At 36.8% G+C, this 13,064-nt stretch overlaps 1 protein-coding gene across 2 annotated transcripts; it reads left to right on the top strand.

Moving 5' to 3' along the window:
* Positions 1–2,715: 2,715 nt before the first annotated feature.
* On the top strand, positions 2,716–13,064 carry LOC145909179 (uncharacterized). 2 transcript variants are annotated; one of them, XM_082996511.1, is made up of 5 exons: positions 11,688–11,883; positions 12,094–12,203; positions 12,335–12,476; positions 12,579–12,619; positions 12,811–13,064. In XM_082996511.1, the coding sequence occupies exons 1-5, from the start codon at positions 11,840–11,842 to the stop codon at positions 13,020–13,022; spliced, it is 549 nt and encodes a 182-aa protein (XP_082852637.1). In that variant the 5' UTR covers positions 11,688–11,839; the 3' UTR covers positions 13,023–13,064. The 2 variants fall into 2 exon arrangements, with proteins under 2 accessions (XP_082852644.1, XP_082852637.1); XM_082996518.1 differs by lacking the exons at positions 11,688–11,883; positions 12,094–12,203 and adding an exon at positions 2,716–2,845.

Below are 13,064 nucleotides of genomic sequence, written 5' to 3'. Positions count from 1 at the left end.
TAAAGCTCGATTGTTACGTAGGAGCCGCGCGGCTCTGTGAACTCATTATAACTCACGCGATTCTTCAAGATTGGTATTTACTCACTGCAGCACGATTATCCATTTTGTTATTTTGCCTTGATCCTCCATCATGTTGAAAAACAAATATTTGTAATTGTTGCTATGCACGTGTGAAGTGCAACAATTAAAAATTATTCAGGATTCGTGATGCATGATTGAAACATTCAACCTCAGTCACCAACTTCGTTTAATTCAGATTTTGACCTTAATCCCGATTACATTTCGGATAGTCCGGTATTTTTTACCCCGAAAGACCTGTTTAGCTGCATTTATTTTTGAGTAATTTTGCAAAAAAATTTAACAATCAAGTAGTAAATTAAACTAATTTAGAAAAATTATCCCCAAAGTCGTATTCGACTGTTGTGTCTTCGGTCACCGGGTTGTGTACGATCGACGCAAAATATAGCCCACTTGAATTGGAAAAGCAGTCATCCACACAAAATGTTCTAAACCTGCAAACTCAGAAAAATCATTCCAAACAACCAAATAATTCAGCCCGCGGTAATACCATATGTACACATAGATGTGAAAAGGGTAGTAAATATTTTGTACTCTACAATCAACTTATTTTTTGTGTTTATTCGAGTCTGCTGCTGTAAATTCAAGTTACAGTGTTTACTGCATTTTCCACCTCTTCAGGTAGCACTTAAGCAGCATCATGTTTCCACATGGTTTGCTTTGTGCAGTCATTATTTTGAGTTTCAGCCTACTCTTTCCGGGTTTAATGTGTTGTATTTATGAAGCGTTTCATAACTGCCGTGGTTAGGAATGTATTTGCAGTATAACTAGTTCTGATTACATCAGCGTTACATTAAGTTCTTGGTGTTACTTTTGTTCGACTGCGTTTGAGAATATTAAAGCTAATAAACGTGCCAGATACAGATGGAGCTTACAATGGTGGCGGGTACCTGCTGATAAAACGATATTATTATTCCGTTTCAAGGAACCGTAGAACATTGGACATAATAGCCTTGAAAGATAGCAGTCAGCGAGTAACTTTTGCGAAACATTTTCGTGAAAACAATGAATGTCGAAGCTGAGCTGTCCTCGTGAATGACATTCGTGGGTCGTAACTTGGTGAGACCTTTCAACAACGTTCTGCAATCAACGTGAAGTAATACACAGCGAGACGATGGAAATCAAGCTCAATCTAAACATTTCATTCTCGGAAAACATTTACTGTAAAACAGTTGCAATCTTCCTGAATCTAGAAAGATTTTGATTTTTTGTTATGTATTAGCGACGGATAACAAAAAAGTTCCAGTTGTTGTGAGGGACGGGCCAGGGACCTAAAGACGCCGCAATGTGACAATAAAAACGTTTTTCCCTTATTTTGATGCTGCAATTGATAAATACGATTCATTATGTCATATTTTTGAGGCTGCTGGTGCTTAAATATCAACTAATTTTTGCATTGTATTATTCTGCACAGCTACAATTTAGAGTTGCGATTAAATTCATTTAGAATAGGTACTCACCTGACAATGACGTTACTTGTTGTGTTATTTGCAACCTTTCTACCGGTTGTTTTTGGACAAACTTGGTACAAGTTGGACGACTACAGGGAATATTTGATCGGACCTCAAGTTAATTCATGCACAGAAGCTGAAACAGCATGCAGTTCACACAATGCATATCTCGCTAATGTTAAAACAACAGCTATATTTAACTTTCTTGTGGGAAAGATTGGAACAGTTACAGGTCAAGCAACCTACATTTCGAATGAGTTACACTTTTTCTGCTTATTTCACTTGGCAAGCTTAAATACACAACGAAAAAACTCTTTTAGCTAATTTAAATTTTCGATATTACATGCAATTATGCATAATTTTTAATTACAATTAGACACCAAAGCGAAAACAGGATCGATTTATGAACCTATTCTAGGCTTGTATATGCATACGCTGAATAACTATTTGTTATGATGATTATGTGACAATTTACCACGGTATTGCCAATATATACAATTATTTTCTTGAAACAATGTAGGTCTATCAAGCTAGTAAAACCGCAATAGTAAACATCGGATTAATTAAATACAGTTGTGTTTTCTGCAAACGTATTTACTCTTCACAGCTCTACCAAATTCTTTTTACATCGGAGCGAAACGAACTGCAGGAACAAGCATCTATAAGTGGATACATCTTATATCATCAAATGTTGTCAATGGACAGTGGGCAACAGGGAAATCGATCGCAACAGGATTCAAGTATTGTGTGATAATGGGTTCATTAACTTCACTTGATTCGACATACAAGTGGAGAAGTACTGAATGCAATGTAACATCGGGATATATTTGTGAACGGAAGCCGGAAGGTAAATTATTGCTGTATGGTTACCATCGCAATGGATAAAGTGTATATAAAACAACTGCTTTTTCAACAATTTACAGAAGCAAATATATCCTGTGTTGCAAGAAAGAAAATCTATTGGTTTGACTAGTTATGATCGTAACTCTCAATACAGTTCTCAATCGACAGCCTTCCAGGTTAGCTTGGTTCACTGATCCGGTTTAGTTTCTGTTAGCTTTTTTCATCTAGTTTTGACTACTCTCAAAATAAATTTGACAAAATTGCCGAGGAGAAAACAGATGTAACGTGTTACCCTTTAATTCAAGGCCCGAGCACAACAACGTCCTCCATGTCAACCACGACCCTCATGAAAACAACAACAACTCAAAAGTCTACGACATCAACTACCACGAGTATTGCTACAAATACTCACGAAGTAATTTCTTCAGCGACTGAAAGTTCAAAATCAACCCAAAATTTGCCTTCGTCTTTGTGTAAGTAAACCTGATGTTATTGTTTCCTTATATCCAGCTTTAAACAACACAAAGAGTTTGACCCAAATTTCTATACAGTCACGCGTACAGCACGTACCAATTCACAAATTCCATCCAACAACATTTCAAGCTTAATAATTGCCTCCGTGGTTCCAGACCTGATCCTTCTCCTTCTGATTGTCGGCATAACCTTGTATTTAATTTCAAGGATGAACCAGATGTAAGTCGTTGTTTGGCATGAAACACTAACAAACAAAATATTTGTAGCTGTAAGCCCTTCCACAGTAACTTGCCCAAAATTTACATTTCCTTTCTGCAGGACTGAAGAAAATAATATACAAGGAAGAAACATTGCCACCAGTAAGTTCGAAAGTATTGTTCGACATATGTTGAGCAACAAACCTAAATCTGTAGCTTTGTAAAACTCGCAGTTTTGAATATCGTTGCCTTCGGTGCCAGCGAAATGAGGCAAAAATAAATGTTTCGTTAATTTGATCAATAATTTGCAAATATTAGGTATGTGTAAAAGCAAATAAAAAGTAAAATATTATTTACTGTATTATCATCAAATCTTATTATGAATAAAAGCAAACAGGGGAGTTGATCAAGACGATACTTACATCGTTCCACAAACTGTTCCAAATGACAACCCGCAAAGAATAGGAACCAAACCTCATAACCAACATCAAATCAACCACGAAATAAACTATGATGTCATCCAGCAACCCGATTACGTAAACAAATCTGAAGCAACTGCTTCTAATGCAGGGGGCCATAATGCATATATGAGAGTTGAGTAGTTATTGTGATAAAAAACATTTGCTAAAAATTGCATAAATTGTCGTAAACTTGCTTGCAACTGGAACAGGAATTCAGTTTTTGATAAATAACAGTGATTTTATTGGGATCTGACCGAATAAAAGTATTACATTTTATCACTTTCTTTATTTTCTTCTTGCTTCTTAATATCGTTTTGGTCCGGTGGGCAGAGTGAAGCAGACTGCTGCGGGAACTTATATTCATCTGCGCACAGTCACGTTATGCTCAAAAATTGATCGTTTTTATATTTTGTATCTGTGTTCTGTTCTGTATGGTTTTCGTAAAGTTAAGATCTATATGACGTCATAAAGCAACCCGATACAAGCGCGGAACTAGAAATCGCAGGGGGTGTTTATCTTTTAAAGTGGGACAATTTTACATTAAATCAAGCCAAACATTTGTAATCATGGAGACAAAGGAAAATAAAGCACAACTTTTTCTGATGGCAGTTTTATGATATTGTGGAATTTATGGTGTGCATATTCATCAATACATATATGACGTCTATTTGCATTTAGAAAAACATTCTATTTGTTCCTTTGTGATGAATTTCTTACATTTTACGAATTGATCAAAGAAAAACTTCAAAAAAATCAAAATGTTTTTCACAAAAGTTAGTTACTGGTACATCGAGCGAGTGGTTTACAACTGTATAGCTGGTGGAGAACTCAGTCATCAACCGTTTCCCTCTCCGTTGTTATACTCCAGCGTAAAAGGAAAAGATGACGTATGTTGAGTGGAAGGTTTTGCGATTGCAAAAGCGACGAATCAAAGCAGTAATATAACAAACCAACCATTGATATATTTCTTGTACATCTTCCACAAGCAGACCAATTCATCAGTGTACAACCTAGAACACCCAATACGTAAATACGTTAACAACACTTCTGCTGTAGCAGTGACGTGATAAGCGAGTCCGGGAATCACTCACCATTCCCATCGTTGCAACGATTTCCATCCTTCGTTTTTGACGACATTATAGCAGTGACGTGGATAACAAAGACAGTCGCTTGTATCAGGAATTATTTGTCACACACAAGCTTTCTTTTCTGCAGAATATTCATGTTATGGTTTTGTATCCGATCTTGAGTCGCCAGCTGGGTAACTGTGGTGTTGTGACAGATATAAATTTGTTCCATTCACATTCTAACTATTATTTATGATTTCAGACATTTCAACATCTTACATATTGTTCAATGTTGTGTTTACATTACAGAATGCCAATAGGACGAAATATATATTTCTACATCAAACCAGACTGGTCCTGTTTATAGCAAGTACCTCGTGTGTGTATCGACTGCGCAGAATGAAGTTGCAGCGAGGTTTTATTCGTAATCCACCTATTTCCTGCAAATACTCTACCCAACCTTATCACATAGTATATCATATCCATCTAATGACAAACTCACTATTTCCGTTGACGTCATTCAGTGCGTTTACTATTATGTTGAAAGTGTTGTTTCATGCTGAACTGCCTACAAGTCAGTATGAGAGTTGTCCCGATTTTAGCAACATTAAGGACAAAGATTGTTTAATATTTCTATTGTGATGAAATAGGGAGGATGTCGATGAAACGTTTACAGTAATATTTTATTAATTTCGCCAAATGATTGAAGGATTTATTATGTCGCTTTCGAGAGAAAAGTGCACTTTCTTGTTTTCAATATTTTGCAATAACCTGCAAAACTGGGCACACAAGCAAGCACAAACATAAATTTCCAGTTTTGTTGCAGGCAACGGGTTATGTTATTTGAGATGTTTGCAAATTAACCCACACTGAAGTAAAACACAAGTGATTATGAAGTTGTTTGTTCTCTTGCTTGGAAATTTTCTATCGGTTGTTTTTGGACAAACTTGGTACAAGTATGATGACTACCACGAATATCTGATCGGACCTCGAGTTAATTCATACACAGATGCTGAAACAACATGCAGTAGACAGAATGCACATCTCGCCAATGCTAAAACCTTAGCTATATTTAAATTCCTGGTTGGAAAGATTGGGAATGTAAAAGGTAATAAAATTTATCATTTGATTTTTATACGTTGGTCAATCAAGATAAACAAGTTCAATGGCATTCCTGGATCGGTTAGTTTTTCCAACGAATCAAAGAGAGACATACGTAATAACCCACTTGGGGCATGTGCAGTGGTGCGATGCGAGCACAGAAACATTTGTTCGGCATACATAATGAAAAATATATCGTATTAAATGTTATACGCAACATCGCTCAATACAAGGAATTATTCGCAAAACACTGAGAATTCACGTGCTTTTGTGTAAAATATTTAACGATTTAATTCCATAAATATTTATTATCTAGTGCAACTTTCTACATACGAAAATATTTAAGGTTGGTTATTTCGTATGTAAGAAAGTTGCACATGATATTAAACCGGTTGTAATAACTTTAAACATTCCTGTGTTGTTTACCACTCAGCTTTTCCGTACTCGTTCTACATTGGAGCAACACGAGTTCAGGGAACAAACAACTTCCAGTGGACGGATGGATCAAAAGGTTTCAGAGGACAGTGGCTGTCGCAGGAACCAAACAACGCTGGCGGAAATGAGGATTGTGTAATAATGGGATGGATTTATGAACTCGATCCAAAATACGGATGGAGAGATTTTTCTTGCTCGAGTGTATCGAGATATATTTGTGAAAGAAACCCACTAGGTAATTTAATTCAACGTCAAGTTCATTTGACCGGTTTTAATGTATAGCAATGGATGTTACTTACTCATACTCATTCAGATATATATGTGAAGGAATTCTGCCCAAAATACCGCTGTAAGTTAGGTGTTTGTTTGTAATGTCGGCAACAAGGTTTCAATTGCATTCCTTTACTTTAGCCTCATATTTATTTTTTTGTATGAATGTTCGGCTTTCGAAAGTTGGTAAAATGTTGCGTTTAAACAGGTACGGCGTCTACGACAACCAAAACCACCACTGTTGCCTCCACCACCACAATCACCAGTACAGCAATACCCACAACAACAGCTAATAGTGCAGCAATACCCACAACAACAACCACCTGTAGGGCAATAACATATTTCGAGACATATTTGTGACCGTATGAGTTAGGAAGTATTTGCCTGCATACTTTTTGAGATGAATTATTGATAAATCAAAACAAATTCTTAGTAAAAACAAATTTTGGAATTCATTCAAATGACTCGTCAACTAAGCCGGACAATCGCACTGTTTGCATGTTTGTCAAGATATAACTCTCAAAATATGTATGGGAATTTCCCGACAGTCTTATGGGGAACAAAAACTTGGTTTCTATTTTTTTACAAGTTTTGTAAGAGAAAACCTAAGTCAAATGTCTTTCTGTTGTTTATGAGATATATATTTCGCCTACAATTCGGCATCTTAGCCCAGATATATCGCAGTGCAATGCTTTGTGAGACCGATTACTAAAAAAATATATAATCCAATCAACACAGCAAAGAAAACAGGTCTTCATTTTATTCCTTTCTTGTGATATACACAAATTGATCAATGAAATCAAAACATAAAAATTTAAATTCTGTCTGCACTTTCATAATAGGATTTTTATTTACTAAATGGTCGAATTTTAAAGAATTTATAAACTCAAATTAAAAACCTCGCTAATGAAATGTTTTTGCAGCAACGGCGGTAGCCACGGTGGTGAGCACTGCAGTGTTAAGCACAAGTTCATCCAGCGGGACAAACAAACTGGCCAAGGAAACAACCGTACTGATTACTACGACTGGTAAACCAACAGACACAATTGTAACAGTCTTAAGCAGTAGTACAATAAGTATTTAACAATATGTGTTGAGAAAATAATCATCCATTTAAACATTTCATAAACATGAAAGTCTTACAATTACACCCATACACTGTTTTTATTTTCCAACCAAAACAGCTTCCAACAGAACCAACTTGTCAGCTATGATGGGTTGGACGTTGGCTTGCATTGCGGTGATTGCCCTAATTTGCATGGTTGGATATCGTGCGATGGAGCAGAGACGAAAAAGCAAGGCGAGTTTGAAATTGTTGTTTGTTTATTATCTGAAGGGTAAACACTGTTTTTAGGGATGTTGGATTGGTGAATCCCAACGAAGTCACGGTTGCAGCAGAGGCAGGTGAGTAAAACCTTGTACGGTTGCTTCCTGATAAGCTTTCTGACGCTCAATTTGGATTTTATATAACCGCTAGTTATTACGCATGAAAAGCATACAGGTGAATTTGAAAGTCACAGTTTTCTCAATTAACTAGTCCAGCCGTACAATATGATGTGCTTGGTCATCCTGTAACAACAACCATATACAGTTCATACCGAACGATTTCTGTGTTAAGCGGGTTACATTAAGTTTAGTCTGTTTAACGTGTCTGCGATGCTGTTAGTCTGTAAAATTACTACTTTTTGTTTTTATCCATCCGGATAGCCGGTAACCAAGTAACTGCACACGTCTAATGCAACAAAAAATACACGAAACAAAAAAGGCACGTCATGGTCAACATGATTTCGATTCATAAACTCATCAACGAAATTATATTTTGCGTTTTCACCATAAACCACATCTTGTCTCAACAACTGCAGATAACGGACAACCTGACGATGCGTACATTTTACCACAAACAATCCCAAAAACCAATAACCAACCAGCACGACAGAACCATCCATCCAACCAACATCAACCCAATCCTGAAATCAACCATTACGAAACCACGCAAGCTCCTCAATACGTGAATATTAAAACTACTGATGGGAATTCAGAATACATGGATTTCAAGTAAAGTTCCACAAAACGATGAACAATTATCACTGCATACTTTCAAAGTTTTAAACATGTTTGTTGATTTTTATTAAAGCATGACTTTAATAATAAAGTTAATGCCAAATGTAACTACTTACAGTAAAGTTGTCTTGAAACAGGGGCTGCAGACGGGGTCACTGTTTCGACCTAATAGGTCTTAGACCTATTATTGCTGCTATAATGTGACTTTCAACGATCTTGTCAGCTAAATAGCCGGGTTGAACATTATTGGCTCTACTGCTTATACTTGTCTTGAAATGTTGGCATTGTGTTTTCATGCTGTACTTGTGTCGTTCATTCAACATTCACGTAAGCCTTGCATCGTTGCATTGCGTCGAACTACTTCCTTATGAGAAGTTCCCCCTGCCAAAGTCGTCATCAACGTAGGAGCCGTGCGGCCTCGTTACGTAGGAGCCGTGCGGCTTCCCGAACTCATTATAACTCACGCGGTTCTTAAGATTGGTATTTACTCACTGCAGCACGAATATCAACTCTGTTATTGTGCCTTGATCCACCATCATGTTGAAAAACAAACATTTGTAATTGTTGTTATGCACGTGTGAAGTGCAAGAATAAAAAAGTATTCAGGATTCGTTCTGCATGTAGGGAATTCGGCTTGTCATGATTCGAAACACTTTAACATTTTTTTTAACTTGGTCTTCTGAAATTTCTTCTACTCTTTTACATTTACACCCGTTTTTCTGACGCCATCGCTGGTTATCTCGCTTGCGTTACGTCTTTCAACTTGCGCTACTTCTTCTAAGTCCCCTTTGTCGCGTAATCGCAGCAATTATCTCTTTGTTTCTCTCTCGTCTTTGATGTATCCCTATATATTTGCGACTGTTTCCACAAATAAACAGATCTTGGTTTTCGGTCCAACAGACCACAAAGTGATCTCACCTAGATCATAGTTTTCGGTCTCTCAGATCATGGCTTTTGGTCTCATTTTGTTCTGACAGGACCTGCAGGCAGCGTGTTGTCTCATTGGGACTTTCTGGACAGGTTTAATGTTGGGTTCGCGGTGATGCAACACCTTCTACACCTCTCGACAAACAAACTGCGATCCTTCATGCATGATCGAAAAGATTCAACCTCAGCCACCAAGTTCGATTAAATTCGGACTTGACCTTAATCCCGATTACATTTCGGATAGTCCGTTATTTTTTACCCCGAAAAGCCAGTTTCGTTGCATTTATTTTTTGCGTACGTTTTACAAACAAATGTAACAATCAAGTATTAAATTAAATAAATTTGGATAAATTTGTCCCCTGTACTAAAGTCATGCCACTGTTGTGGGCATTTGGTCACCGCGATCCATTTGCTTAGTTGATGGCTTTCGTTACCAACAAAGATTCTTGACATTATAACTGTGATATGCGTGGAGTTCTCTACAATCGACACAACATATTGCCCCCTTAGTCGTTAAAATTAAAAACAGACATCCAGACAAAATGTTCCAAACCTGCAAACTCAGAAAAATCACTCCAAACCGAACCAAACAATTCAGCCCGTGGTAATCCCACATATACACAAATATGTGAAAAGGGTAGTAAATATTTTGTACTCTACAGTTAACTTAATTTTTTGTATTTATGCGAGTCTGCCGTTGTAAAATTCTGTAGTAAGCTTAAAAGTTACAGTGTTTACTGCATTTTCCACCTCTTCAGGTAACATGTTGACACATGGTTTGCGTTGTGCAGCCAGCTTGGAATATTATTTTAAGTTCCAACCTACTCTTTCCGGGTTTAATGCGTTGTGTTTATGAAGCGTTTCATAACTGCCGTGGTTAGGAATGTGTTTGCAGTATAACTAGTGCTGATTACATTGGTATTACATTTAGTCCTTGCTGCTACTTTTGTTCAACTGCATTTGAAAATAAGGCTAATTAACAACCAGATACAGATGGAGTTTACAATCGGTGTGGGTACCTGCAGAAACTATTGTATTATTTCCTTACAATGAACTGTAGAACATTGGAGTAAATAGCCTTAAAAGATATCCTGGTAGTCAGCGAGTAACTTTTGCTGAACATTTTCGTGAAAATAATAAACATTTTTGTCAAAGTCGAGTGGTCGGATGGACTGCTCTCATGAATTACATTCGTGGGTCGTAACTTAGTGAGACCTGACTTGGAACAGACCTCTGCAATCAAAGTGACGTAATACGTAGCTATACGATGGAAGGTGTGCCGCAGAAGAAAATGAGGCTCAATCTAAACATTGCATTCTTGGGAAACATTTATTATAAAGCAATTGCTCTTTACTTAATCTAGAAAGATCATTATTTCTATTATGACGTAAAATCCCTTAAAGATTAGCGGCTGGTAAGAAAAAAGTTTCAGTTGTTGTGAGTGACGGACGAGGAACCTAAAGGCACTGCAGTGTAACAACAACAAAAATTTTCAAACGCGATTGATTATATCAATATATTTGAGGCTGGTGGTACTTCAATATCAACTAATCTTTGCATTATATTTTCTTGCACAGCTACAATTTAGGGTTGAATTCACTCAGGATAGAGACTCACAGGATAATGACGTTACTTATTTTGTTGTTTGTAACTTTTCTACCGGTTGTATTCGGACAAACTTGGTACAAGTTGGACGACTACAGGGAATATTTGATCGGACCTCGAGTTAATTCATACACAGAAGCTGAAACATCATGCAATACACACAATGCATTTCTCGCAAGTTGTGAAACAACAAATGTATTTAACTTTGTTGTGGGAAAGATTGGATCATTTACAGGTCAAGCAACCTACATACCGGAAGAGTTACACCTTTTGTGCTTATTGCGCTTGGCAAGCTTAAATATACAACAACAAAAAACTCTTTTATTTAACACTTTTATGCGAAACGCTGTTTAATCTTGTGGTTGCAGATTTTGTAGCGTTGTTGAGGTTTTAAGCCAATTTAAATTTTCTGTCGACATTACATGCAATTATGCGTAATGTTTAAATATCATTAGACACCAACAAAAATATATTTTGTGCCTGTATATGCATACGATGAATAGCTTTGTTATGGTGATTGTAACAATTTACCACGACAATGCCAATCGCATTTTTATCTTGAAACAATGTAGGTCCATCAAGCTAGTAAAACCGCAAAAGTTAACATCATATTAAGTAAATAAAATACAGTGGTGTTTACGGTAGAACACATAATCAAAAATGTATTTACCTTTCACAGCTCCACCATACTCGTTCTACATCGGAGCGAAACGAGCTGCAGGAACAAACAACTACAAGTGGACGGATGGAGCAAATGTTGTCAATGGACAGTGGGCAACAGGGGAACCGGATACATCAGGAACAAAGTATTGTGTGATAATGGGTTCATTAACTTCACTTGATCCAACATACAAGTGGAGAAGCACGGAATGCAATGTTACTTCGGGATATATTTGTCAACGGAGACCAGCAGGTAAATTATTACTGTATTTTAAAAATTATTTTGAATAAAGTGTATTGTTCGTAAATTTCAATACGGTTATCGTTCGACAGCCTTACTGGTTAGCTTGGTACAGTATAGTTTCTGTTAGCTTTTTTTTATCTAGTTTTGACTACTCTCAAAATAAATTTGAGAAAATTGCCGGTGAGAAAACAGATGTAACGTGTTATCCTTTAATTCAAGCCCCGAGCACAACAACATTCACCAGGCCAACCACGACCCGCATAAAAACAACAACAACTCAAAAGTCTACGACATCAACTACCACGAGAATAGCTACAAATACTCACGAAGTAAATTCCTCTGCTACTGAAAGTCCAAAAACAAATAATATTTTGCCTTCGTCTTCAGGTTAACCTGATGTTATTTTTACCTTATAAGTTGTTTAAACAACACAAAGAGTTTGACACAACTTTCTATGCAGCCACACATACAGCACTGACCAATTCACAAATTCCATCCAACAACATTTCAAGCTTAATAATTGCCTCCGTGGTTCCAGAACTGATCCTTCTCCTTCTGATTGTCGGCATGGCTTTGTATTTGATATCACGGATGAACCAAAAGTAAGTCATAGTTTGGCATGAAACACAAACAAACAAACAAAAGATTTGTAACTGTGAGCCCACCCACAAAAACTTTAAAAAAAATGCATTTTGTTTCTGCAGGACGGAAGCATTTATTTCACAAGGAAGAAACATCGCCCACAGTAAGTATGTTGAATAACAAATCTAAACTTTGTTGCTTTGTAAAACTTGCAATTATGTCTGCTGGCTCCAGCGAAATGATGCAAAATGTTTCATTAATCTTATAAACAATTTGCATGTATTAGATGTGTAAAAGCAAATAAAGTGAATACTATTTACTGTGTTATTATCAAACTTATTATATTTATAAAAGTAAACACGGGAGTTGATCAAGACGATACATACATCGTTCCACAAGCTGTTCCAAACGTCAACTCACAAAGAATAGGAACCAAACCTCACCTGCATCAACAAATCAACCAAGACGTGAACTATGACGTCATCCAACAACCCGATTACGTAAACAAATCCGAAGCAACTGCTTCTAATGCAGGGGGCCATGATGCATATATGAGAGTTGAATAGTTATTGTCAGAAGTAACATTTGCTTAAAATATGCATGAAATG

This window comes from Ascidia mentula, chromosome 1, assembly GCF_947561715.1.
Source record: "Ascidia mentula chromosome 1, kaAscMent1.1, whole genome shotgun sequence".
NCBI lineage: Eukaryota > Metazoa > Chordata > Ascidiacea > Phlebobranchia > Ascidiidae > Ascidia > Ascidia mentula.
The sequence above is the reverse complement of the archived record's forward strand: the minus strand, read 5'-3'. Positions and strand labels throughout refer to the sequence as shown.